At 41.5% G+C, this 27,550-nt stretch overlaps 1 protein-coding gene across 5 annotated transcripts in view; it reads right to left on the bottom strand.

Moving 5' to 3' along the window:
- auts2a (activator of transcription and developmental regulator AUTS2 a) overlaps positions 1–27,550 on the bottom strand; it is a 321,168-nt gene that overhangs the window by 162,528 nt on the left and 131,090 nt on the right. For all 5 annotated transcript variants that reach the window (XM_075486458.1, XM_075486460.1, XM_075486462.1 and 2 more), the window contains exon 4: positions 12,608–12,709. In XM_075486458.1, coding sequence (XP_075342573.1) covers positions 12,608–12,709 — 102 coding nt within the window. The remainder of the gene's footprint in view (positions 1–12,607; positions 12,710–27,550) is intronic.

Below are 27,550 nucleotides of genomic sequence, written 5' to 3'. Positions count from 1 at the left end.
AGAGCTATCTATTGCCCTCCAATGGATACTTGTGCCCAGAACACAAGAATGAGAATAAATAGTCAAACATAAATTCACCACAATGGCTCCTTTTCCAGTCATATTGTGGGCACAGAACAGTACTCCAGATGGTTATGGGACTCACCAGTGGTGCAATACAATCACTAGCATGGCAGAAGTATCAGGAATAAATATAAAGAGCTTTATATATTTTTTTTACTTTCAGCCAAATCTTCCATTTGATGATCAGATCTAAAAAAAAAAGGTCCAGACTTTCCATATGTAACCATTTCTTATTGTAAAGTTCTGTTTAATGCTACTGCATATTAACAATTAGTTTAAGAAAAGATGAGTTCTCATTTTCAATGCTAAGTCTAAAGTCTGGAAACATTTAATGTCTACGGTATCTCATTGAAGTTGCTTACTAAAGTTGACATGAATCAGGAAAAAACATAAATCCACATTTAATAAAAAACATCTAACTAAGGCCTTCCTTTTATCACTAGAATCTCATTCAGCCACATGCAACTCCATTTCAAACGTGTAGGTAGAAAGCAAAATTGTCTGCTTCTATGGCACAAAAGGAGGTCAATTATTTCCATAATTACGTCTCCAAATGTCAAACATTTGTTTTCCCCCTAATTGACAAGAGAATTGGCAGTGGACTTCATTTAAGTGTGCAAAGTAGTTCTTAAACACTATAAATGTTTCAGTGTATTTTATATTCAACTCGCATAAAAAGCAATGACATTTTTCTCTCTCTTCTACTTTTCTGTTAGTGTAATATGCAGAGCAGAATCACAATGGATAAGTGGCAGAACTATAATTATGCACATTATTCACCCTCCTCAGTGCAGCACTTAAACTGAAAAAGCTAAGATGCCTTAATGCACTACAGCAGGTTGTCCTCATGCAAAGATGAGGTCAGGCTCCAGCAGGCACCACGAGCTAATGGCAGCGTGTGCTGCTTCTAACACATGCTCTGGCTCTTTCAGGGACACAGGGACTTAAGTGACATGCTCCCTACTGCTGATTATCGCACCTTCGCCAGGCTGCCAGGTCTCCCTGCCCTCTATGAATTGATCTCATTTGGCCAAGAGATAAGGCTGTAATTGGATGGGGCTTGGAATCAGATGGCCCTGCTTGGCTTGGCTAATTCCACTCTTCCTGGGCTGCAGTAGGCCTGGAGCCAAGGGGCAGACCAAGGTTAATCCCATCCAATCCTCTGTACTATGAGCCCCTGGACTGCACTTTGACCTCTCACTCAAACACAGCTGATGCAACTCCTTTTTGAAGAAGTAGGAGACAAATCATCTAATTAGTTTACCAGAGATTTTACACACTTACACTACAAACTGTTTACACACACAAACATAGTACATATTGTGTGTACATCTGTATGCACTTTCTATCAAAAATCAAATGTCAAACTAGTACACAGAAATTTATTTTGGATCATCAACAATTGATATTTTTATGGAATCAAAGCTTAATAAAATACAATTAATCATAAGATAAAATGAATGTATGTGTGTCCTTTAATGCTTGCAGCTAAAGATGACATCTTTTCTAAGTCGGTGGAGAGAGCAATTTGCAGGTTTTGCAGGTTTATCATGTTCATATGACAACATAAAAAACTAATTATTGTGTTAATTTGACCAACATCTGGCTTTTAAAATGTATGTGAAGATGGTTGCCTTACAGAAATTGTATGAACTCGAGCTTCTCAAAACTGGACCAAAGGCCCCACATAGCGCAGTTGGGGATCACTGTGGGGATTTATAACCACAGCATCATTACACAAAATCGCCATTTAAGTAACATAAAGACAAAGTCTCTGCAGTGAATTTGACTCTACTTACATGCACTATGATCTCCCACACAGAAAGTTAGAAGCAGCATGATGTCTTGAAGGTTTTCACACAGTCCACAGCACCGGACATACTCCCATGCATGTATACTGGAACAAAGGACGGTGGTTATATGGGCCAGTCTTCTTGTAACCACCACTGTGCATAATAAACTGATAAAGAAGGCTGGCTCTGTGCCGGGGCCTGCTCTGTAGCCCCTGAAGCTGAATATAAAAAGAAAAATGATGTAAATGTTGCTCAATATGATGGAGATTACACACTCTTAAAATAACAGTGATCGAACAATGAAGTGTGTTCAGCCAGAGGCTTCTTCATCCCCGCTGACACAAAGAATGGTACAGGAGGTCATTCCTGCCAAAAGCAATCACTCTACATAATGACATCTCTTTTGTTGTTTTTCTGCAACTACGACTAATGACTGATAAAAACTGTTGATGCTTTATGCAACAAAAGTAATTCAAATGAAGTTTTATTCAATTCAAACAAACAAAGTAATTTCTCCTCAACTGTTGCCATTTGAATCAAATTTCATTAGTGGCAATTCACTTCACATGAGCAGGATTCCTGCTCTTGGGGGCATGGATCTGCAATATGTTGTGGCAGGATTGACTGAAATGAATATGCAATGCAAAGTGGAGTGAATTTGTGATTATGCAAAGCACTTTTCAACGAAAAGCCACAGTGCTATTTCACTCCCTCTTCACTGTGTGGCCACTGCTTTTATATTTAAGATGGCCAGCAGATTAATCTCCATCGCTCTTTTGTATTTACACATATTGTAGTCAGAGATGGGAATTGACTGTATGAAAAAACGAGCCTCAAAAGGATCAACATGGCTCATCAGGAATGAATGCAGCAGGGGGAGGCATGCCTCTTGGGAAATACTAATCTTCTTATTGCGTACATTTATTCAATTCCAGAGTCAATATCAACCATAATCAGAGCGGGCCATGTAACAAGCGCTTTATGTGTTGGCTGATACTGGATGACAGGAAGTAGACGTAATCACTTGGGAGTACATCACTGCTGACAGCATTGAAGCAAAGCTTTGCTTCTGCAAATTAATCATGAATTGTAATATACCTTATAAATAACTTCAATAGAGGGTAAAAGTATTTCGAAACACATTCATTGATCAGACATTTAAAAGAAGTTGGGAGCTTTAGTTTATGAAAATGGGAGTAATCCATTAAAAATCACCAAAAAATCTATTTGAAACAAGCTTACACGCCGCTCCATTACGGAAGAAAAAGCTGTTATAGCTTCTAAATAAGATAAACTTAAGAAGAAAGAATCCATAATGGTACATTGTTCCCCATTGCAAACTAGACTGAAAAACACTGAAAGTCAAGACAAATAAAGAGAAAAGCAGTGCAACATAGGGGCAAAAAGACTGACTTACTTAAAGCTGTCTTTTTCCAATCTTTGCCAAAAATCTCCCATACTGGATTTATCATCATTGCAAAAAACAAATAATATTGTATGGTGTGCCTCTACTCATGACCTCCATCCTGAGCACACCTCGATAAGCTCAGAAACCAGGATTGAAATGAAAATTTCAATTCACAACAGGTTTTATTGCAAAAAGACCAAATTTAAAAACAGTGGCATCAGTTGGAAACATTTCAGTTTAAAAAAAGACCACATTTAGGGGATAATCTTTGTTGGAACTGGGACCCAACTGGAGATGAGCGTCTTTATAACACTTGTGTTGTAAAGACAACAGCACAATGGCCATCGTGTGGATTCCTGAGACGTGACCTCTAGATTACAGATGGACGAGTGCACATTAAAACGATATCCTACTGACCAAAAAAAAAAAAAAAAAATTTCTCATAGCTGTCTGTATTTACTGAAAGGCTGCTCATCTCCCACTGGGGCAGAAACAAATGAAAATGTTATTTCTCCTTTCATGAACTCCTACCTAGTCTAGTTTTTCACTGCTGGCAATTTCATTTCTCTTCCAAATTTGACTTAAACCCACGGCTTGAGGGAAATAATGTCTCTGGAATAATCTTCTCCGACTTTAATTCCAGGGGCACTATTTCTCTCCCTCTTCTCGTATATATATCGACGTGTCTTCCTCTCCGTCTGTGTCTATCTACAGTATCTATTTATTTATTGTTGGCACTATTGCTTTTATGGTTTAAGGGAAATTGCAATGGCTTCTGAAATAAAATGGTGTGACATACAATGCCTGACAGTAATCCTGTGAGCTGCACAGGCCATGGATAAGAGAACATGCCCCTCTCCAGCACAATGGAAAATAAGAATTGGCTCCGATACACCCAGTATAACAAAGTATATCCTATCCAAAAAACAAAAAAAAGATGGGCTCAAGGCAAATATGAAATATTAAAAAGTTCATGTGTTACATAATCATTCAGTTCATCATCTATTCTTTTTTATATTGAAGTATGTCCCTTTTTCTCACCATTGTTTTCATGTGCACAAGAAAAAGGGAAAAAAAATAACAGCTTTAAAATAACGCATTCTACACAACACATTCATTAACAGTAAAAAGTAACTTTGGTACTGCTGGGAATATCTTTGTGCATTACCTTTGTTTACCTTCACAGACAAGACTGAAAACTTCTTTGCAATAAGAATTTTGAGCAGATCTTTGTCTCAGTTTAGTTTAGCTGTCAGACACATTGTGCATCTAAGCCATTTGTCCTTACAAGATTTAAACACCTGAAAATCTGGGCAACCAACAAGAACCCGTATTGGATGGATGCGTCCCTAGTTACAGAGAATGATGTTTTATTAAAAGGAGAAAAAAATATTTGTCTTTGAGATTAAATTTCTTGACCACATCAGGACCAGGACTTGCTGCATCACTAACACAAACACTGTAGACCTGCAGCTGGTTTCCACACCTTACGGTTCCACTTCAGCCAGGACATAGATATGACAGACTGCAAGTCTATGAACCAACGGGCTGTCCAAAACAGCATTCTCAGCCCTTCGTAACCTTTCGATAATCTAAAAAAAAAAAAAAAATGACAACACACACACACAAGCCTCCCACACGGCTCATATAGCCTGCAGCTAAATACCGATACAAAAATAAACACACGGAGGATTCATATAGTGTCTATAAAACACGCACATAAACACAAACATGCGGCCCACGGAGAGGTTTGCATTACCCTCTTTGGTTAATTCTGTAGCCTGAATATTACGGGTTGAAGAATTAAACTATTTGGTTTGACTCAAACAAGCATGCAACACAAGAGGCAGGAGAAAGATGGCGAGATATTTTCCAATCATGTATTTGTTTAAATATGCAACAATGAGGAGGGTGAGGATGGCTCAGGGGAAGTGAGCTATATGTGGTCGGCATGTTTATGGGACAGAGATGGCTCTGGACTCCTGATGGATCTAATTGTATTTTTTTGGCTGTAGTCTGGGCACAAGAACACACCTACTAGGCTATTGTGATTAAAATAAACACCCTTCTTTGGCTTCTGCTTGGGGGGCAAAAAGGTATGTGTAGTGCTGTTTGTGTGCCTTTGCATTTTTGTGCTTACATGCTTGTTGTGTGTATTCATAAAGAGGAAGTCAGTCAATGAAGACCTATCACAAAAGAAAGAACCACTTCTCTCCATCTCGTTCATGCAGCCTGTTTCCACATTGCTCTTATTGCTATGGCAACCAGCGCTCTCTCCTTGGGCTCTGCTTGCATCCAATCAGAGTGAGACCTTTGTAGAGATTCCTCCGGGCTCCACTTATTCAACTTACCCCACCGGAACAGCCTCCACGCTGAAATGGCTGGAACAAAGAGAGGAGAGACTCCCTCACCAGAACATGGGATGACATTAAAAATTGGGGCTTCAGCTTCGGGTTACAGGGAACACAGAAGTACCGTGCAGCCAAGAGTGGGATGCAACGCAAAAGCAAAAACAAGGTGGCAGCGCATAGCCAATTTCAGTGGAAATTATGTGGAATAGGATTTGTTATTGGAAGCCTCAGAGCTTGAATACTTGGCAAGTATCACATAGCTCTGGCACTGGTTTAAGCTCGAGAAGTCAAAACGGATTCCGGCTGAGCCTATTTATGTCATTCCTGAAAACATATGGATAGGATTCAGACGCTCAATATTTTCAACCTTCAACAATGACATTCAACACCACTTCTTCAGTCCATTAATCTTCCATGAGAATAGATTTCTCATCTACAGCAGTGAAGGGCTACAATCAGTCAGGACCAGACAACTGTTTTTAACACTAACATCAATGTGTTTCAACAGTTTCAACAATTGAAAAACCCTTACTTTGCTGGGTATGCAGTAAAATAAAGACATCAAAGGTCACAATGTTCCTTTGATCCCTCCTATTTAATTTATCTCTCAAAGCTTCTACTGTAGGTGTGGTAAAGAATTACCAGATGAAGTAGAGTCATGCATTCCCGGCCTGAGGACTTCTCAGAGGTCAATTCACACACTCCCAATTTGCTTCTCTTATTCTAATTATATCTCTGGAGAGCAGAAGCAGGGGAGTCTCAGTTAAACTCTTGTCAATGCTGGCATAGAGGCTGGCGTGCCCCTGGCACTTGCAGGGACAGACCATCCAGCGGGACCTCTCATAGGTCCCTGATGGACATTTGGTGGTTGGGGGCTGGCAGTGCAATGGAGGCAAAGCATAACTTTGCCTGACTACCATGTCACAAAGAGTCATACTCTGTTCCTGACAACTCAGCTGAAGGCAGTGGGAGAAAAAATGGGAAAGAACAATAAAGAAGACAGAGAGAAAAGAGAGCTTGATTTGAAGTGCCAGAGGTGGTAATAAGCATGTCTGGCCACTTCCTGGGAGAGAGCCTATTCATCAGGCTGATGTAGGTGTAGGCAAGTCAAGTGATCTTATGTCTGGATTGATTGGTAAGCTGGCTCAACAGTCGAGGAACCTGGTATAATGAATAAGAAAAAATAAAGAGAACAACTCTTGTTGCATGAACTTGTCTGTAGCTCACAGAAACAGAGATGATGAAGAAGTCAGGAGTAAAATTCTACCATCTGTTCCAGGTGTTCTTTATGAATTAATGAAAAAACCCAGATGGCATAAATGAAACCGTAAGTCATCCTGCTCTTTTTGGTTGGAAATATTTCTGATTTGATCATAGAGTTAAAGGTGTGAGCTTTTAGAGGTAAAACTGACTAACTTCTCATTCCACAAGAAGATGTCTTGACTTCTAGACTTCTAAGTGGTTCATTGTTCAAAGTAATAAATCAAAAGGTGGCAAAAAACTGTGACTCATTTTACTGACTAATCTTCTATCCCTTCTATGTGAGTTGAATATGTGACAAGTATCAACATCACACCAGTTACTCTACCAAGTCTGTACTCATTTCAGAGTCACTACGAACCCACTGAAGCCTCAACAGAGAGAACGAGCCAATGATAATGAGCTAATTATAGGTACAACATTCCTACTTCCATATCTAAATGCTTGTCTCTAATAAAAACATTTCAAATTATTGAGAGGCAGGGAGAGAAGGACAGATAATTGATGCAAGCAATTACAAGTTCTGTGTCAGAGCAAATTGGCCAGCATATCTGGACATGTAGGGGGGCTGTGACCTCATTTACATCAGAGTGGCAGGAAATAATTGGAGAATGTACTGAGAAGGTGGGATGGACATAGTGAAATGCAGACTAGTTCTGGTCACATTATGTAAGGAGTTCACTTGGACAGCGAGATTCAGATCAGACAAGAAACTTATGGAAAAGTCTGTGCTTCAAGGTCAAGGATAAAACATTATGTAAAGACCTGGTACACACCGGCAAATCTAATCATAACAGAGAAATTCCCAAAAACAAGTATACTTTATGAAAATCAGTTTCCAAAAGCTGTAATTTGAGCATTGGAAATGGTTTCACCACATGCACACAGGATTCTGAAGAGGCCGTCATGTTTTCATCAGAGAGCCAGTAATAACTGAGTTCAGTTTTACTAGCCGTAAGAGAGACTTTAGCTATGTTTGGGCTGTAACCACTTCAAAAGCTCGGGAAGACTGTGTGTGCTCGACTTTTAACAACATCACTTCCAGATGTTTCATTACAAAACGGCTTTCAAAAGGAAAAAAAAAACTCCTTGTCTGAGAGGATCCGGGACATACAAGTATGGAACCCATAATTTTCCCAATGTCATCAGAGTTGGAAAAACAGCTCACAAAACTGCCTGAACTGACTCCAGTAAAGCTTTTGTATCGGTAACATTGCTGTTATACTTCTAACCAGCCCTGTATGTAAATCATTACCCTATCCTAACGTAGGGTATTCCACACCATACAATGTATAAATGTTTTCAAAAAGCCTTGCCTCTGTTCCAATTTGATAAGTAGAATCTATTGTATTCAGAAGAACAGCTAAAGCAGAATATATGAGTGAATTCATTATCTTCTGCCTCTCATCACGCTGGCTAACACTGACTGGCGGGCTCTGACCCAGTACTGCGAATATTCTCTCTATTGCACCCGCCTCTCATCAAGTGCCTTGGGTGGAAAAAAAGGAGTAACATGCTGTTTACCTCGCAATCCCAGGCCCGTAATTGCCAATTTATTTGATAGGCAGCCGGGTAATGATGGCATTTCACCCCGTGCCGCAGAGACTAAAGGGGAGTGATTCATCCCGAGCTCATGCCCTCCCTGATCCAGCAGAGTCCCTCTGCTCAGGACTGCTGGCTGCCTGAATGCCTGCCACCCCGACTGAAGGGGTGGGGTGAGGTGTGTGTGTGTGTGTGTGGGGGGGGGGGGGGGGGGGGGGGGGGGGTAGGCTGCCATGTCGGCTTCAAACAAACCCAAAAGGGAACCCTGAGCTTCTAGCAAATGCAGCTAAGCCTGCCAATTTAACTGGGGTCTGAGGTTGAGGCAAACACAACCAAGCTGATGTGCCATTTGTAGGCCTTAATGAGCTGGCAAGATGGAGTGAGGAGGGAAAGCGAGCTGGAAAGAGGAGGCTGCCAGGACTGACCTCCTCTGGCCTCCATCTCCCTGCCAGCCAGTGCCAGGTCGGCAAACTCACTTCATCAGCTTCACTGGAGTGTAGTCCGACCATGAGGGAAAGGGAGCGCTGTAGCAAATACCATTTGCGCACCAGTGGTCAAAGAAGGCTTCTGTGTCACACTGCTCCTTGGTACTAACAAATGACTTTGATGTTTCCCCTTTGTTTTTGCACTGTACAGGAGCATTTCAGTGCAACTGACACGCGAGGTATCGACTTCAATATGTGTGGCAACTCAAATAGCTTCATATCTACAGTAGAACAAGCAAAAGCACCTGCAGTAGCACAAACGGACAACACACTTTCAAAAACCTCCTCGGCATTAATCTTAATTCATCAGTAACGATACTACTTTACGGGAAAAAAACTAAAACATATTACAATTGCACAATGAAGAAGAGAATCTCAACGTGAGGCAGAACATTTTTTATTCTCTTTGTTTTCTAGACTGAAGCAAGGAGAAAATGGAGAGAATTCAGAGTGCAGCTCGAATGCACCGGCTTGCACCTCTTGCGATGTGTGAAGTGGGTTTTTACAGCATGGCTGGAGGGGACTTGTTCAGAAACCTGTGGGGACCCGGATATGAAGCCTCAAATAGTGTGACCATCTAAAGTGACATGGGGTCTAAAAGTCTGTTTCCATGCTGGGCAGCTTTCAGCAGCTCTTCTGAAGACATGTTCAGTCTCCTGTGGGGTGTCTTGACCAGATGAAGTAGGGGAAACCCGGCCTGCAGCTTTTTCTATTCTCCTGAGTGTACCAAGTGCAGAAATGCCAAGTCAGGTGGAAGTGATTATAGCATAGCAAGAGGGCGGCAGATGAGGAACAGCTAGGAGCATGGAAAGTTGATGGTTTCCGCAAAGCAAAATCTGGTATTTTTCAAATTAACTAGGGAAGAATTTGTTTTAGTGTGTAGCACTGCATAATAGGCATGATCGGCGTAATCTATATGGAGGAAAGAAGCTGGTAAATTAGAGTAAACCCAACAAAGGATTCATATATACAAACACTGAGTTGAAAACTATATGATTTGGAGGGTTCTTCAACAGTTACATACTGTAAAGGTGTGTTTAGACCAAAAGCAAATTGACATATAGAAGCACTATGTTGTGTGAAGGTGACGATTTGAAAATCTTTCAACTTGAGTAAATAACTCTTGCAATGGAGCGAGAATCGTTAGATTTATATATGAAGTAACAATGATCTAATTAATAATGGAGGACAAACTTAACATAGTTGTAGTGGGTTCCCAGAGGTCTGATGATTACAGCTGTCATCTATCAAGACAGATGTGAAAAAGCACATGCATGGAGAAAAGTGAGCAACTCTGCAGCACCAACAGGTTAGCAAGTTAGGAAAATATGTATCCGTGACTGGATTTCTGCTATCAGTTTGCTGCCTCTGTGATTTAGCAGTTTATGGGTAGTAGGAAAAATGTATTCACATTTTACTAAATACATTATCTGCTACATACAACCAAATGCGTTTTATCTCACATTTAACCATTACAATAGACAAAACGTTCTCAATTAACGTGCTAAAATAAGGCTGTTCTGAATGAGCGCTGATGCTCGGTCACCTCGATACCTGGGGGGGGCTGTCGGCTTCTTACTGGTGAAGCCACCTTTCACCAAAGGAACTTGTCAAATGAACCCAATCTCAGTATATCTGCCACATATTCTCACATAAAAAAAATGAAAAATGTAACTATATTTTGTGACAGGTAGAAGGCAGCTCCATGTTGATGGCAGAAATAAACATGGCTAGGGTGAATGGAACTATGGAGGTAACCTCCCACCTTTCTTTCTGAGGGAAGAATATTCTTGTTTGAATAGCTGCAAAAGCCTTCACTTAAGATGAACATTTGCTTTGGATTTGCTCTGATGGCACCATAAAAAGAGTTTTGAGCAACTTGTAATGGATACAGTTGACTTTTTCACATGTATCTCATTTAGTTTTCTGGTTTGGTGATGACAGTGAACTTTTGTAGATTTAATCAATTAAACTGCCCTTTGTCCTTTCAAATGAACATATTTTATTGTTACCAACTGAAGCTCATAATTTCAGTAGGTTCTTTTTTCAGTGGCCTGTGGTTTGTTTAATGGATCCAATCAGGCACATTCACTACACAAACTATCATCATGTTCAATGCAGATTAAAAGAAATGCAAGTTTCCTTTATTCAAATCTTAGCATTGAAGGTAAGTGTTCCAAATTCCTTGATTATTCCTTAATGTAAAGAATTCTGATATAAGGGCAACAACGTTCTTCATCCTGAAAAGTTTTGATTGAAGCTTTCTGCTCAAAATGATCAGAATAAAATCCAGACATCATTTTATGATTGTTCTGGATTTGGCACAAAGGTGTTCTTCAATGGATGGAGCTTGGAAGCAGTTTTCAGTTAAGTTACAACAAATGATGACAGCACGTAAACTGAATATTTCATTGTTTTATATGGCAGTCTTAAGCATACTATTCACTCATGAGTGTCTTCAAAAATCCATTGTTTAAGCATAATCTGTGTTGGTATGCTGCTGCATCGCCAACATAGTGTAGTCTGACAGAAATCAGCAAGTATCATTTCAATTTTTGTTGTCAACATCAAATTACTTATTTCATTTCATGCCCAGTCAAGCATTGCAAAGCTACATGCAGAATCAGATTTGCTTCAGTTGTTCGGCAATGTCTTTCTCAAAGACTAGCTCGCCTCCCGACTGACAGCTTTAATTATGGCCAGATATCTGATTGCGTCGCTGTAGATTCTCCACACAAATCAAAGAGCAAGGGTGGGTGTCTGGCAACAAGGTCCCTCAAGCCTGCTCACTTTACATCTTGGAATATGTCACAAGGTGAAAGGACATATAGACACACTTTCTTTTGCCTGTTAATACTTGCCTTCAGTTTCACCAATGAGGACCTAGATGCCTTTGCTTCAGTTTCAATCATGATGAACTTCCAGGAGAGAGCGAATGTGTGTGTGTGTGTGTGTGTGTGAGAGTGAGAGAGAGAAAAAGGGTGCATGCACACCTGTCTGCAGGGTACAAATAGTGCTTTTTACCAAAATATTTACTGAGTGCACGTACAATGATGCTGGTTGAGATAGAATTTGAATGGTTTAAGACCAAAATAATGGTGAGATTCCCATTAATATTCAACTCTAATCTGTGTGACATACAGTGAAAAGCAGCACACATTATGACCCTTCACTTATAAAACTAACATTAGTCCCCTTTCCATCATCGATTCTTTATGCACATTACGCAGAAAGTTAATTGAGAAGACAAAATCGGATACATTTTTTAATCACTTAAGGCGAGTTTATTAATGGAAACACTTTTTACTAATAAGTACACTGATAAACTTTAACATGACTGAGCACATGAGTGATCAGGTCTCATTGCTTATAGAGATCAACTATGGCCAGTAGTGGGTGGAATGAAGGAATAACTACTTGTACTGAAAAATGAACTGAAAGAAATTTTTCTCTGTTATATGGCCAAGGTGATTGGTTTTGTTTGTCCCTTCGTCCTCAAAGTTTTGTTTCCAAATCGGAAACAGTGGGTCTTTATTTATTGCAGTCGTGCTTCGTATAAACCGATATTGCTTCCATCTGACATCACTATGTTCTCTCAAGCCGCTTTTCAAAAGGTTGCTTCGACACAACTTTAGAATTACATGGAAACATTGCTATTATTCAGTGGTTGTGACTATAATGAGTCAGTTCAGCTGTTGTACTCACATCGGTCAGTCTGTCTTTGGAGCTGCTCCTGATTGAAGGCTTGGACTCTCCGTTAACACTTTCGCTGTCACTGTCCTTGGAGTTGTTCTGCCCAGGTTTCAGCTACAAAACACATCACACATCGAGAATTAATATTGTAACATGAGCTAAACTGTTAGAACTGCAGTTTAGAGCTGTACATGGATAGCTCTTGCGAGGGAAGGCATCCCTTGCAAGTCAGCTCATGAATATGTGAGAACTGGCAGAAGCTGAAGTGCTGTCTCTGTAAATCTGTCATGTTTCTGAGCCTATTGAGTGGCCATCACTCTGCTTGCCAATGATAGACGCCATCTGATCTCGCAGTGTGAGACTCCACTCAGCCCATGGAATAGAGAACAGGGACAACCACCTCTCCAGAAACCTTCAAATGGAGCCACTATCCTTCCCAAGCAGACACCACATGCTGAGGCAGCAGGCGCTCAGCAAGTGTCATCCTCTAGACACTTTGTTCGAGATGCCGCAAAATGACAAGGATAAAAAGGAGGATCTGCCAATCGGTGAGCATCTGAGAACCTTCAGAAAGTGGAAAACAATAAAAGACTCTTGGGAGTGCAAGGCTCAGAAGGAGGACTAGGGGTTTGTAGTCTCAGTCCAAGATTGCGATTGATGTCCATGCTGCTTCTCTGAGACCAGGCAAATTCTGCAGGTTTCATTTCAAAGCACATGAAATGTTGGGTTTATGAGACAGTGCCATAAACGACTGTTCTCCTACATAATAGGAAAAGCAGAGACAGTGCTGCACACACAGGACTTGGACGAGAAAATGATTACGCTCTCCAGCCCTCTCCTCCTTTGCTATTCCCTTTCTGCACAAGAGGAGAGCGCTATAGCCACAGTATGCGTTTCTTTTACCTTTCCTTTAGTGTTTTCGTTTCAGGCATTGGCCACCATTAATGTGATGAAAGGGCACAAGGCGGGGGAATACCAAAGGAACCCTTGAGTTGAGCAGATAATTAAAACGAAAATGTTCCCTTTTCTGCAGCCATTAGCGGTGTGAAAGGAATCCTATTCCTTGGGAGAATTGCATGAGGAGTAGAAGGCTGGTGGATTCGCCAGAGTGTTGAACGTGATAAGAGAGTCTCAGTACAGGGATTGCCTGATGGGCCTGTTTAACTGTGTGTGCACGAGTCTGAAAATGTTTGTGTGAGTGAGTTTGTGTCTATGTGGTCACACAGCGCTGAGATGAGACAGGGGTACATAAGAACCCAAAGTGTCCTGTTCACAGGCTCTTGCTAAGCAGTGCCCTCTGCTGTAATAGCACTAATTACCTCCAGCACATTTTATTCCCACAAAACCAGGGCACATATTCTCTCTATTTTCCTGTTAATGCCAGTTTCTCTGAGGGGAATTGATCCTCTTTTTTTTTCTGGAGAGAGAGGGCGAGAAAAGGGGAACAATAACTCATCCAGCCTGGCGTGTGAACTGATCCTTGAAAAAACGCGAAGGATGCTGTTTATGCCCCAGTCTAGGGCTCCTTCATCAAAACATGTTGACCTATAATATTTATTAACCAACCAGTGTCCCTGTTGAAAACTCTGTGCAGCAAAAGCCAGCACACTCATGCATTTATGAATGCACACGCACGCACGCACGCGCACGCACGCACACACACACACACACACACACACACACACACACACACACACACACACACACACACACACACACACACACACACACACACACACACACACAAGAAAAGCAGAAAAGCAAAGCTGCTGCCGACTTCTCCATCAAATATTGGGAGCCCAAAGCCAAACTCATATATGGTGGGCTTATAAAGGATATAATCAGGCAAGTGTGGGGGAGATTTAGAGATTTGTCTTTTATTAATCAATGTGGAATCAAACTGGCTCTACTGTAGAGAAACCACATAATCACACCATCTGTATCCTGATTTATCAGTGGGGAAGTACTGCATGAAATCAGAAATCTTGCATTTATTTAACTCTATGTAATGTCTGAAGAACACATCTAATAAAGATATTTCAATAAAGGGCGGCTCATCTTTCAGGGCTATTACATAGCTCGGGACCTGATTACACAGCTATTTGAAAACGTATCCCTCAGCTTGTTCCCTTTAATTTCCCCCTGAGCTCCTTTAAATTACTTCAGAGAATTGTGCTTTTTTTTTTTTCTTCCGCTCCCCCCTTTTTGAGACTCAGTTGATGGATTCATTTCTTTTAATGGTGTGATTAACGGATGTCTTAAGCAAATGTGGGGAATGGCGGTGGTCAGTGCCATCAAACAGCGAAGCTGCGATTTAATGACCTGCTGTCTGGTGGTAAATCTAAATGAGAAGCCCATGTGTGTGGGTGCTGGGGCTGTCTCTGTGACCCGAGCTGTGATCATTTGATCACTCCCACTTGTCACAGCGTGCAAGTCATTTTCTATATATTTTTTAATGGGCCTTTAAACTTAGTTTCGGCTTTAAACCTTCTGTAATGAACACCAGAGCACTTCACTGCATTCAGTGGAGATCCAAGGTGGAGAGATGAGACGTAGATGTGCAGATACTATGCAGGAGCAATAACATACGGAAAGTAATTAAGGGGTAGGTTGAGGTGCTGTGATACATGTATATATATGACTTGCTGTATATGCTAAGACTGGGTAAAGACTAGCCAAGAAGGACGATAAACAGATGGTGGTAATATTCCAGAGGCGAATTTCACAACAATTAAAGACACAGCAAGACATTTGCATCTAATGAAACATTCAAACTACTACTAAGTGCATCTGCCATTAATTTCAACACAGTGAGGTCTTCTTTTCCCACAGTCTGTTCTGTGTTAGGGAAAAACTTAATTTTTTTTCTGTCTCTTTTACTGATCGTAATTTACTGAAGTAGAGAATAAACAACTGTTTTCACTCAGCAGTCGCTGTGACGCTTTGTAGGAGAGCAGCAAAATCTCAGCATGGATGAGCCCACAGTTATGAGACATCATTCACATTTGTTAAACATGATTTTTAAAGGAAAGACCGAAAAAACTACACACAAGCTGCAAGCACGTATTCATTGTTGCCACCACCTTTGATCTCCATAGTTCAGTGCTTTGACGAGATGACCACTCACATTAGTTTTACTTGCACACATATTTAACTGAACATCTGAGGTAATAAATTCACAGTAGTGTGTCAAAGCCTTACTACTGTTGCTGTAGCAGAACTATCACCAATTGTCTTATTTCAAAAACTATACCTCTTTTTATACCAGTTTTGTCAATAAAATACAGTTTATGTATATGTTTTATACATATACACACAACAAGATGGTAAACGGAAATGTCCTGGCCTAGAGTCTTTACTTCTCCTACTATTTATGTGATAAATATGTTAACAGCAAGACAACAACTTAACTCTTAATGCCTCATTGAAACCTACGGTGGCCGACACGCGCAAACGCGCTGCAAACGGCGAAACAGCGCGTCAAAAGGTACGTTGTCATTTATGTATTTTTTAAACACTTGGCCGTAATATTTTACTTTATTATAGAAGAGCAGCGGAGTTATGTCGCTATAATAAGGTAAAAGATTACGGCCAAGTGTTTAAAAAAGACCTTTTGACTTTCTTCTCTTTCATTAATATGGTAGATCTCCCATAGTCGATCCCCTATCCCACAGGTCAAGACCCCCCTAGTGTCTTCCGTTGTGTTTTGCAGCGCATTTTTTTCTTGCATGTGTTTTGATGTTTGCAGCGCGTTTTTTTCTTGCATGTGTTTTGATGTTTGCAGCGCGTTTTATTCTTGCATGTGTTTTGATGTTTGCAGCGCGTTTTTTTCTTGCATGTGTTTTGATGTTTGCAGTGCGTTTTTTTCTTGCATGTGTTTTGATGTTTGCAGCGCGTTTTTTTCTTGCATGTGTTTTGATGTTTGCAGCGCGTTTTTTTCTTGCATGTGTTTTGATGTTTGCAGCGCGTTTTTTTCTTGCATGTGTTTTGATGTTTGCAGCGCGTTTTATTCTTGCATGTGTTTTGATGTTTGCAGAGCGTTTTATTCTTGCATGTGTTTTGATGTTTGCAGCGCGTTTTTTTCTTGCATGTGTTTTGATGTTTGCAGCGCGTTTTTTTCTTGCATGTGTTTTGATGTTTGCAGCGCGTTTTTTTCTTGCATGCGTTTTGAAGTTTGCAGCGTTTCTCTCTTGCATGTGTTTTGGGCTTTGCAGCGCGTGTGCTCCGGTCGTTTTTGTGATTGCCGCATTTTTCTCTTGCAGCGTTTTACTGTTGGATTTGTTTTGCCGTTTGCAGCGTGTTTGCACGTGTCGGCCACCGTAGAAACCAGTGATATATATGACTTGTGAGTGGCTCTACTTTGATGTGGATTTTTAATAATGTAAGAAGACTGCCAGAAAATGGTTTATTCCACACATTCTTGAATCTGGTTTGTCTGAATGTACATGAAGAAGAGCTGGAGGAACTCTCTGATCAACAAGCCCATTGATGGTGGGAATGAAATGTACCCATTCTCTAAAGCCAACACAATTATAGCTGCAATATCAGATATACATGGTGCTTTTGAATGGCATGCGTGCTTTACAAAGAGACATACATTTCTGAACAAGATACTTATGACTACATAAAAAAGTGAATGTTATTTTTATGAATGCAGTAGATGGTAATAATGTCAGACAAAAATAACTGTAGAGGTATATTCTAAGATGAGAGTCAAAGGACATATTCAACTTCGCAGTTACCTTGAACAGTACAGTAAAACAGCTATTACAACATAGTCTTGAACATGTGGAGTCAATTATTTTCTCACTTACTGAAAAGTGCTCACCATGGCCATAGTGGAATTTTACAAGTGTATTGACCTATTCTCAAGGGCTGCACTACAGCCCCAATGCAATCAAGCACAAAAGTAGGTCTACTAACATTTCTAACCACAAAGGCCTTTTTAAACAGAGTCATACACAACCAGTCCTCTACAGCAACTCCATCACACCCCCACCCCCAGCTGTTATCACACACACAAAAAAAAAAGAAGGGAGAGAACTGGGCTCAGTTTTCTTCAAGCCTCAGTGGGATTCTGCTGCCATCAGCTCCTGGTTTCCCTTAGTTACGCACAACAGCAGCTGCGGAGCTCGGCGATAATAAAACCTGGAACAATTTAACAGCTTTTATTGTTCTTCTGCGGCTTTCACAACAGCTAACCTGTCCTCACAGGATCTGGCAGAAAGAATCCCACTAGGGCAGCAATGAAAGAGGATCTCATTTACCTAAAAGCGCTTATAAATTTTTAATTTGCTCTAACAAGTAAATTAACAAGTCCCTCATTTGGGAAGTTTTATGGCTGCTTGCCACTAAGGGAGAACCATGAAAGTTTTATAGATAATCCACTGCCTAGACTCTGTTGCTGATAATAAATTGTCTATTTCCAGCAGCACTGTCAAATCTCCTCAGTTTCCTCTCACTACACTTTGAATACCTCCTTTATGCCATCTTCAGAGGTCTATATACCAGGACTACTAAAGTGGAGGAGAGCGTCACAAATGAGCAGATAAAATTAACTTAAAGAATTTCATTCGACTTCATGCAGATGCTCTCTTATAGCCTGAGGATACACCTCTGCTAAACATTAGACCACATTAAGCAATTCTAATTAAGTCCCTTCCAGCCCCAACATCACATCAGCCTCACAGAGAGCCCATTTACTAACACCACCATGGGCTGGTTGACAACAGCAGTTGGAAACTGCTGGGCCTGTTTAACTCACAGCTGGCTTTATCTGACAAGACTAATGTGAAAATGGGGGCTGCAGGTTAGTCAGGGTCTGTATATCAGGCTCTACGTCATCTTTCTGACAGTGGCTGTGTGGGCGAGTCCACCAGCATGGCCTGGCTCTGACCCTGTACGTGGCCCTGAAGCCCAGCTGCTTTAACTTTCACTGACAGAAGCCCCTCCTGGCCCTCTTGTCACCCATAACCCCTTCTGTCACCCTCGCTCACAGCCTGTCACAGAGCATCAGAGCTTGGCTTACACTGCCACATATCTGTTTACTGTTCGCTTTGGTTTGCTTTGTGTTTGCCAATGAGGCAGGCAGTGTTAATACAAGTTTTTAATCCATGTGGTTGAAGCACGGAGGTCAGGTGCTCTATCATCGCAGTGTCTAAATAATGAATTAAAAGACTTGGCATGTTTATCCAAAAGCCCTCTGTTCGCCTGTGGTTAAGATGTCACTTACAGTCAGTCAGTGTAGTACTTTGTAAGTATAGATGTATGAAACCATAGTGAAGTTCCATTTTCTTTCAATTCTCCAGCATCAGTGTGTGGCAGTGATCTCTGGTGACCTTGTCAAACATCATTTTTCTAGCTTTCGAAAGCTCATTGATGCCAGATGCACTCACCCTAACCTATCTTAGGCCACAGAGGAGCCTTTTATAACCACTGTGCTGGAATTTGAAGCCAAAGCAAAGATACAGAGCCACCGAGTAGACACAGCAGCTGCAGGGTGAGAGCATCCTGAGAGGCAGAGGAGTTGGAAATGGAGGCTCATATGGATGGGGAGTGGGTGGGGTGTAAACATGGTTGAGAGCACTGTCTTGATCTCATCAGTCTTACTAAGGACTCCATTTCCTCCACCGCAGGCAGGAGGCTACTAGAGCTTGTGGCTGCACTTATATATTGCCATCAATCTCTGATCTATGACGACATTACAGACAAATCAATATGCTTTTAACATCCATCCTCCGCCTTGCGTCGCAATCACCCTTCTCACAAATGGTCATATAATGCAGTAGTCTCATGGATTGAGTTATGGGGACAATTCCCAGATTTAATAATGAACTGAGCAGGTGGAGAAAAGTGTGTGGTGGTGATGGGGTTGGGGGGAGAATATAAGAGCAGTGGGAGAACTCTACTCTCTCAGATCATATCTGAACATCTTGTTATAGTAGCCCACTGTGGCAGTAAAATAACCTCCCTGCCCACTTTACGCGCCTCCAGTTCCCCGAGTTTCAACATCCCCCATGCAGAGCAGACAAAGGAGACCGAGAGAATATTGCCTCCCAGAAGACATTTGAAAATTAAAAAGTACCAGACTTCTGGATGCCGAGTTGAGTGCTCATCAACGCATAACAACTCATCAAAGTAATCTGCCTGCAGTTAATTATATGATTCCCCTGCCCTTCGATATGTGCTGGGGTGTCATTCTTTCAATATTGCCTTTCAAACGCCCATCCAGCTAAAGTAACGGCTACTGTGCCAAATAAGAGCCGTGTTGAAAAAAGACAGCAGAGAAAAAGCTCTCTCCTATCGGCTTGCAGGAGCTATCATTTCTCTTTTTTATTGCCATTTATTTTCCTCTAGGAATTCACTGCCAGTATATTGGCAGGCCTTCCAGGAGATGGAGGCAATGAAATTTAGCGCAGACACTTAACACTGGGTCAGGCCTTGTGTGAGGCTCATGTGGTAATATGATAGACAAGTGCTTCTAGTTTAGGCAAAGAGGGCTCTATTTGTGTTACAGGAATAGCTGCAAAGTGCTCGCCCTGATACACTTTGCTGCAAAAAAGTCCAACTACAGTCTTTTACAAGATGAAGAGGATACACACTTTTGTATGATGGCAGAGCCCTGTACTTTGGTCGTGAGGATACAAAAAAAAAAAAAGGTCATAGCTGTGAATGGGGGCAATATTGGCTGGAATGACATGCAAAAAAACTAATTTTGGAAAACAAGTATTTGGTATGGATAATATATATTCCCCTCAAATCAACCCAAACTTCTTAATAAAGTAGTCATTGAATTTGATTGAGTGACTGATGTAGATTTATTAATAATTGAAGGTTACATGGGCTAAATCCACTCTTTCAGTCATGAAACCACCAGTTAGTACGATTACACCAGTGTACAACACTTCTGTGTTCCATTGTTTGCATATCTGCAGTCATTTCTATGCAGTTACAGTATCTCGGAACCCAGTGGATCATAAAGTCAACAGCAGGTCATAGGCTCATGTCGAAAGGGCAGGCAGGTATTACCATTTAGTGCTTCCCGTCAAGCACTATACTGTGGCTTGCATGTTGGTGTAAGCCAAATAATGTCTCACCTTACCTGCATTTGGCTCCATCTGGGCTGCTACTTAGAGATTAGAGGGTGTTGTAAAATCTGATAGAAGGATATATGTTTTCTGTTTGGCTGACCCAGGGTGTCTGCTCGAGACCGGTACTGTTATCATTAAATCCCCTGCTGTAAACGTCCTCATTTAGCCACCTTCCTGAAATCCACGTCTATCGTTATCAAGTCGTAAAACACGACACTGCAATGGAGCCACCATATTAATAGCAGCCGTTTTCTTGGCTGGTGGGGAGTCCGCTTTGGCTGCTTAAAACAGATTGGTAATGGGAGTCAGAGAAAAGCCAAGAGCAACAAACAACAGCCAAACAACATGAGTGTAATTGAATTCATCAAGATTTTAGAGACAATGAGTGACCCACAAGCAATAACATCCACTGCTTTTCTGATGTTATGTAAAGCCATAACGATGGCAGAATACTCTCCTTTAAGAATAAAATGGAACTGAGTAAATGGGCTGTTAGATCTTCAATCTTGAGGACATTTCTTATATTCTTTATAGGTTATATAAACAAAATTCAATACGTAGTTCCTTGTAAACAAAGTGCAAAAGCCTACCCCCTCTAAAGTTATTTATCACTGCTGTGATTGTAGTCTTCTAAAAGCCTGGGGAAAGAAACTGTTCCCAAGTCTGGTGGTGCCGCAACAGAAACCTGTGCCAGACAGCAGCAGGGTGAAAATTTGTCCGGCTGCGGTAGCTTTCGTCTTTTTGTGGTGTTTGGGCTCTATGTGGATGCTCAGTATATGGCAACAGATGATGTTCTGCGTAGTTTTAATCACCAGCTGGAGAGCTTTACTCTTAATCTGTGCACAACCCCGTTCTTGTTTGGGATGTTTTTTAGTAAGAATGCTCTCTGTTGTGTCTCCGTAGAAGTTCACAAGAACTTGGACTAGAAATGTAGCAATGTTAAGCAATTTTCTTAGGAACTGCAGCTGTCAGAGCTTTCTATTTTCAGCTTCTTTGGAATCCAAGAACCTAAAACATGTGTGAATACTTCCCCTTTTCTTCCAAAACACTAACATGTCCCTTTTTGTTCTGTTAACACTGAATGATAAATTTTGCTCTGTGAACCACTGTCATAGATTGTCGATTTACTCCCAATGTGTCGTCTCATCATTGTTGGTAATTAGCCTGCTGTGAAGTGCAAAATTTGCTGGTTCTGGCGCCAGGTGTTTTTCTTAACTAACAAAAACTTGTAAAGGAGTCACCAGCAAAGTGGCTAGTTGAAGTGAATCCTCGAAGCGTAACATTCACTGTTCTGAGTGTCAAGGACATCAGGCATGAAAGCTAAGAAAGCACAAAAAAATTAAAATAAAACTTAACTGCCAGACCAAAAACAACATTGAAATAATAAGATATTCAAATTGAAGCCCTTACAGAGCTCTGTACATATCTGGGTATGAAGTTGTGGGCGCAGACTGAACAGGAACGGGCTCAGCACAGAAATCTGGGCGCTTCCGGCTTGAGCACCAGAGTGGAGAGCGTGTGATCTTCTTTCGTTGATCGTTTTGATATCCAATTGCAGACTTAACGCAGAACCAGCATCTAAAGCCTACAGCATACACATCCCCACAGTCTTCAGATTTATACACAGAGTATCACTGGCACTGAAACCGACCTCTTAGAGAAAGAGGTAATCAATGTACAGCTTGTGTACTTTATCTAATGTAGCTTTTTTTCCCCATGTACTCATTCCTTCTTCACATAATTCAGCTTTTTTTCGTTCCTTATTTAAACCTACCAGAAACTTGAGTGCTGCTGTAACAAAAGTCAATTTTGCAGATGCAAGATCAATAAAGTCTATCTTGTCTTATCTCAGCTTATCTTCATGTTGTGTGCAAGGAAAAACTTTGAAAAGAATCTGAATAAATGGCATATTAACTTTCAGTATCAAGAAATAATATCATTCAAAATTACATGCACTTTTTTTCTGCTTACATTTGCAATGATCATTTAAACACAAATCATGATTATTCTTCCATTGTTCTGGGACATTGGTTTATTGGTTATTACTACCAAGTACTGGCATTAACAGCAGTCTTACTACTGAAGGCTCACTGGTGGTGAGCCCCCCCCCCCCCCCCCCCATCTGACAATCAAAATAACAAAGCTGGCCAGACAGATTGGCAATAGAAGGCATAATCAGTGCTGGATCATGAAAACATACATGTCTGTTATTGTCCAAAAGAAGTTTTCTACAAAAGGAAGCAGAACAAAACCATAATAAATTGATTGTGCTGATTCTTATTCTGCTTTGCTGGCTGAAGAGGAGAAAAAAAAAAAATCTGTTTTACTTCGAGTTAATTTTTTATTTTCTATACTCTAGCCTTACTGAGGGGCTACATCTAAATTTAGATGGTTGATGTTAGGTGGTTGGACGGGCATTGTTCCGTAATTTATGGGCACCTCTTTAAACTCAGAGTTTAAATAAGGTCCCTGCGATGTCAAAGACGTCCTGCCTGGTTTCTGTACTGAAAAAAGCCTGCGGCCACCCTGCAAAATACTGCTGGTCTGGTTGTGTTGACTTCATACATTACGATGGTTTTTGAAAGGCAGGTTCTGGGTCTTCAATCAACTCCCTACAGTTCACCTACTAACTAGAAATAAGTGTCTACACTGTAATTATACACCCACTTTGTCATGCCTACACCCACCTGAGCAGACCAGCTATTATTGCCACAGTCATGTTCTGCGTTTTCCTCAGAAACCCTCGACACCAATCAGTGTATATTGCTGAAAAAAAACCACTGCCATGCCAACGATGATTCTCTGGATTATGATTCATCTTTACAGTCGTCTTCAGTAATCTGATCTTCTCAAAAAGTTGGAATAATTTTGGGAACTAGACTGACAGGGGACCTTCTTTGTAGTAGTTAAGGCCCATGGAACGTTGTTATTTCCTGTTCTTTCAACTTTGCATAAGTCCAACTGCACAAAAGATAAACACCAATTTTCTTTATTCAATATTACAGACCGACTGTAGGAGCGAAATAGAGATCTCTTTCAGTGTTATGATTTCGGTCCACGGTGCACTGAGAATAGCAACCCGCAACAAAAGATCTTACAGCATCAAGCAATGACTCCACTGCTTGTAGAAAAAGCTTCCCTTCATGTGTGGAAGGCAAATTACAACACACAGGGGACCCGTTACATTTCAGCCTGGTTCCACATCACTTGGCTTAAAGAGAGACTGTTTAGGTGGTTTAACGCTCTTATTTATGTTTACAATTAAAGTGAGATTGAAATCCCGTCAGTTTTATTTTTTCTTTCCTGACAACAGTGTTTTCAGCAGCTATCAGAGATCTTGGCAGGGCAAAAGATTTGCTCCATGACCCTCTTTGCAAGCCGTGCCCTCACTCTGTTTGTGTTTTGGTCTGGGTTTCCTCTTGCGAGTAATGGACTCCTTTCAACTCATAAATCATACTTCTACACTAATTCTTCATCTTTTTTTCTCCAAAAAGCTTTGGTTAGCGTACCGCATCTTTGTTCATGTAAAGCCTTTTTTTTTAAGAACCAAAAAAGCTGCCAGACAGTACTGGGCTTCTTTCCCTTGTGCTTGGAGAGGCACTTTTACGGGGCCGAGGGCCACAAATGTCAACCACAGGAAGGCTATTATGAGAGTAAAATTACTTCCTAACTGTTATCAATCCACTCTCTGCACCCAGCGAATGGTTAAAAGCCACCGTGAAATAGGGCACAGTTAGAATTTTCTCCTGGGTCCCAGCCAGGGTTGCTAACCTTGCTATTAAAGGCCCCTACAAGCTTTGTCAATGCAATCTGCTGAATGCCTTGAGTGACACGCGATCGATATTCTCCACTCTCTCGGGTCATCACCAGTGACAGAGGCCTAACTAATAATACAGCTCTAGCTGCCTGTCTAACTTAAATCCTTCCACTGCCACAATATATATCTTTTGGTGTTGTGGCTTGTAGCTAAATTTTCTGCACTGATCGAAAGAGGAAGATACGGAGGTTTGGGAGAGAGCAGGAGAGGGTGGACGTATGTTGGAGCGGTGGTGTGATGAGAAATTGCATTGTGTCTGGACTGACTCTGGTGAGGGTAGTGAGTGTGTCAGGCTGAGGGGGGGGGAGGGGTGCACAGAGGGAGGGGGCCTCTGATAAATCGAAAATGACTGGCTGCCGAGTTGTAATCTGCCAGCGTCGAGCCCCCTGTAGCAACAAGCCAAATGAAAAAGTATGCTGACAGGCTGGAGAGATGGAGGGCCTGCGGTAGATTGCGGTGGTGCATGTGGAGGGGTGGGGGGGGTAAGGGGAAGAGGGAGGGAGAGGGAGGGAAAACAGGCAAAGAAAGGAGGACTTGGGGGGGACGTTTACATTTGTTCTACTGTATGTGATGTCAAGGAGTTGGGAGAGAGATATGTGAGGTTGTATACATGAAGTGAAGCGCCTTTATCCTCACACATAGACACAAACTATTACAAGCTGAAAACAAGAGCCCATTACAATTTCTAATAAGGTCTAAAGTAAACACTAACAGTTGGCAGTGGTGCACCACCAATCATGCACTGTCACTTAGCTCTGCACTGAAAATGCCATTTAAGCATTTATATGCCTGGGCCTGTGTGTATAGACAGAGGGCTTGTAAATCTCTTGTTATATTGTATCTTTGCATTTTGCATAAGCACAATCTGAAAGGGATGTGCGCGCACACTGACACGCACACAGGCAGCCGTAGTGTCCTTCACAAGCAGGTGAATCAAGCTCCAACATCAAACTCCAACACAAGAGCTCCACCTACTGCAAGAGCCTCCTCTGTGCCCCTTCGTAAGTTTTTCAGGCAGCTAGATGAGCTCAAGGGAAACATCAGCAGAAGATGGGTCTCCATGTATAGCCTGTAGGTTATTTCTACCCATTCCATTAAATGTCTGCCAGACTGAAGGAAAGCCAATCCAGACAGGGCTAATAGGGCAGCAGCAGTTTGGCCTCATCTCGCTGCCTAATACAATGTCAGCTGCAATGAGATCTAAAAGCTAAGCCTGCTCTCTCCTCCCAAGAATTATGTGTGCAAGCCTGATGCCTGTTAAGCAGGGTCTTGCAGGAGCAGGGCCAGAAAAAGGGAGTCGGTCTCCCTCACTAATAGACCTGCTAACCTGAATACACAACAACACTCCCTTGCAAAAACACAAGGTCAATTCAGCAGCAATGAGCTCAAGACAATAGGACCAGCAGCATAATTGGGAACTCAATAAAGCTCATGTGGAAAGTAATGTAAGATGGTGCTGACAGATCCCACCCACCATGACCACAGAGGGCCCAGAGCAAACAATCTGTCTGCACAGCCATCCATTTACGCACCTACATCCGATGAGCTGCATATATTTAGAAGTCACTAGTGGCACAGCGTGGGGCCTGATGAATTCACAAACAGCAGGAAATAGCATCACTATATTTTCAACGGAATTATCTACAGCTCTTTGTCTGTTTATCCACTGCTACCCCCCCCCCTTCTACCTTGCTGCAGCAGCACATATGCCCTTGCAAGGCAACAGGGGCCTTGAATCTGTAAAGGCTGCATCCCCCCTCCTCCCGTTTCATTTGCAGACCCGTGGCTCACAGTCAGACTATCTCAGAGAAAAGCCATCTCCCTCACAGCATGGCTGCTGTTTCAGGGCAACGTCGATCTGCTGTGTGCACCCCTACTTCCCGTGCTCCCACTGGGCTATTCAGGAAATCACGGTGGATACTGAGCCGTTTGTCTCCCTTTTGTGCTTACCCTTAGTCGTGCTGCAGCAAAAAAAAATAAGAATTAAAAAAAGAACGAAGGGAAGGGAATACGGCTTTTTTTTGTCCCCCTGAGGAAACATTGAAAATTATTTTGTAACCCCTCAGTGTGGAAATTTTGGTGAATGGCACACAAAAAATTGAATAAAACAATTTAAAAGGCGGGCTCTGCTGGAGTTGGAGTCTGCCCGAGGCTTTCGGAGTTTGCTGGGGAAAATTGTGTTCTCAGTTTGAGGTTTATCACAGAAAACTTGAGGCATTTACTGGAACAAAACTGGTGTAATCATTTCAAATGGGCCAGCATAAGATGACTTTATGTAAGCAGTGCAAAAAATCCACCAAAGCCTAATCAAAGAAATTCTGAAGGAAGTAAAGTGGGAGTTACACTGTGAATTTCTGAGGCGTCACACTGTGAAAGCTTTTGTGTCAAATGGCTTTGAACTACATAGGCTGTCATTGGCAGGATGCTGCATAAACAACCTAGAAAAAGGAATGATAGATTCATCCCTGCAGATTTGCTTGCACTGATTGTGGCAAACATATTCCAGAGCTTTTGTTACCCAAATAAAGGTCCAAAAAGACAACTCTCATATAATTGTATCTAATGACCAATAAAAAGAGAGATATTAACCAGGCTTCCAGGCTGATAAGACAGAGCTGACTTCAGAGCGAAGTTGCTTGCTGTTGGAAAAAGATGTGAACGAGAGTGTTTTGGTATTTTACTGATAAGGGTGAGGAATTTAATTTGGGTCATGTTTTTCAGGTTGACTAATGAACAGCTCTGCTTTATTGTGGGTTGACCTGCCTCTGTGGTAACAGTTATGTAACCTTGAAAGCTAATCCAACCATTCGCCCCCCTTATTTATCTTTTTTAGATAAAACGATCAAAATTTCCAAGAAAGACTAAACAACGAGCCATAACCCCAAACAAAACCTTGTGAAATCTGTGAGAATGAGAACGTCATTGAGTTCCCTTCATATCAGCAGGTGACGCACTTTCTGTTTGAACAAAACATAAAAGCTGGGCTAGACTGTGCAATAATTAAATGCATTATACAGGTCTTATAAAAGCTTTTTGGGTGAAACCGTA

The sequence above is a fragment of the Odontesthes bonariensis genome, chromosome 16 (genome assembly GCF_027942865.1).
Source record: "Odontesthes bonariensis isolate fOdoBon6 chromosome 16, fOdoBon6.hap1, whole genome shotgun sequence".
Lineage (NCBI taxonomy): Eukaryota > Metazoa > Chordata > Actinopteri > Atheriniformes > Atherinopsidae > Odontesthes > Odontesthes bonariensis.
This window is presented reverse-complemented; position numbering and strand designations above follow the sequence as displayed.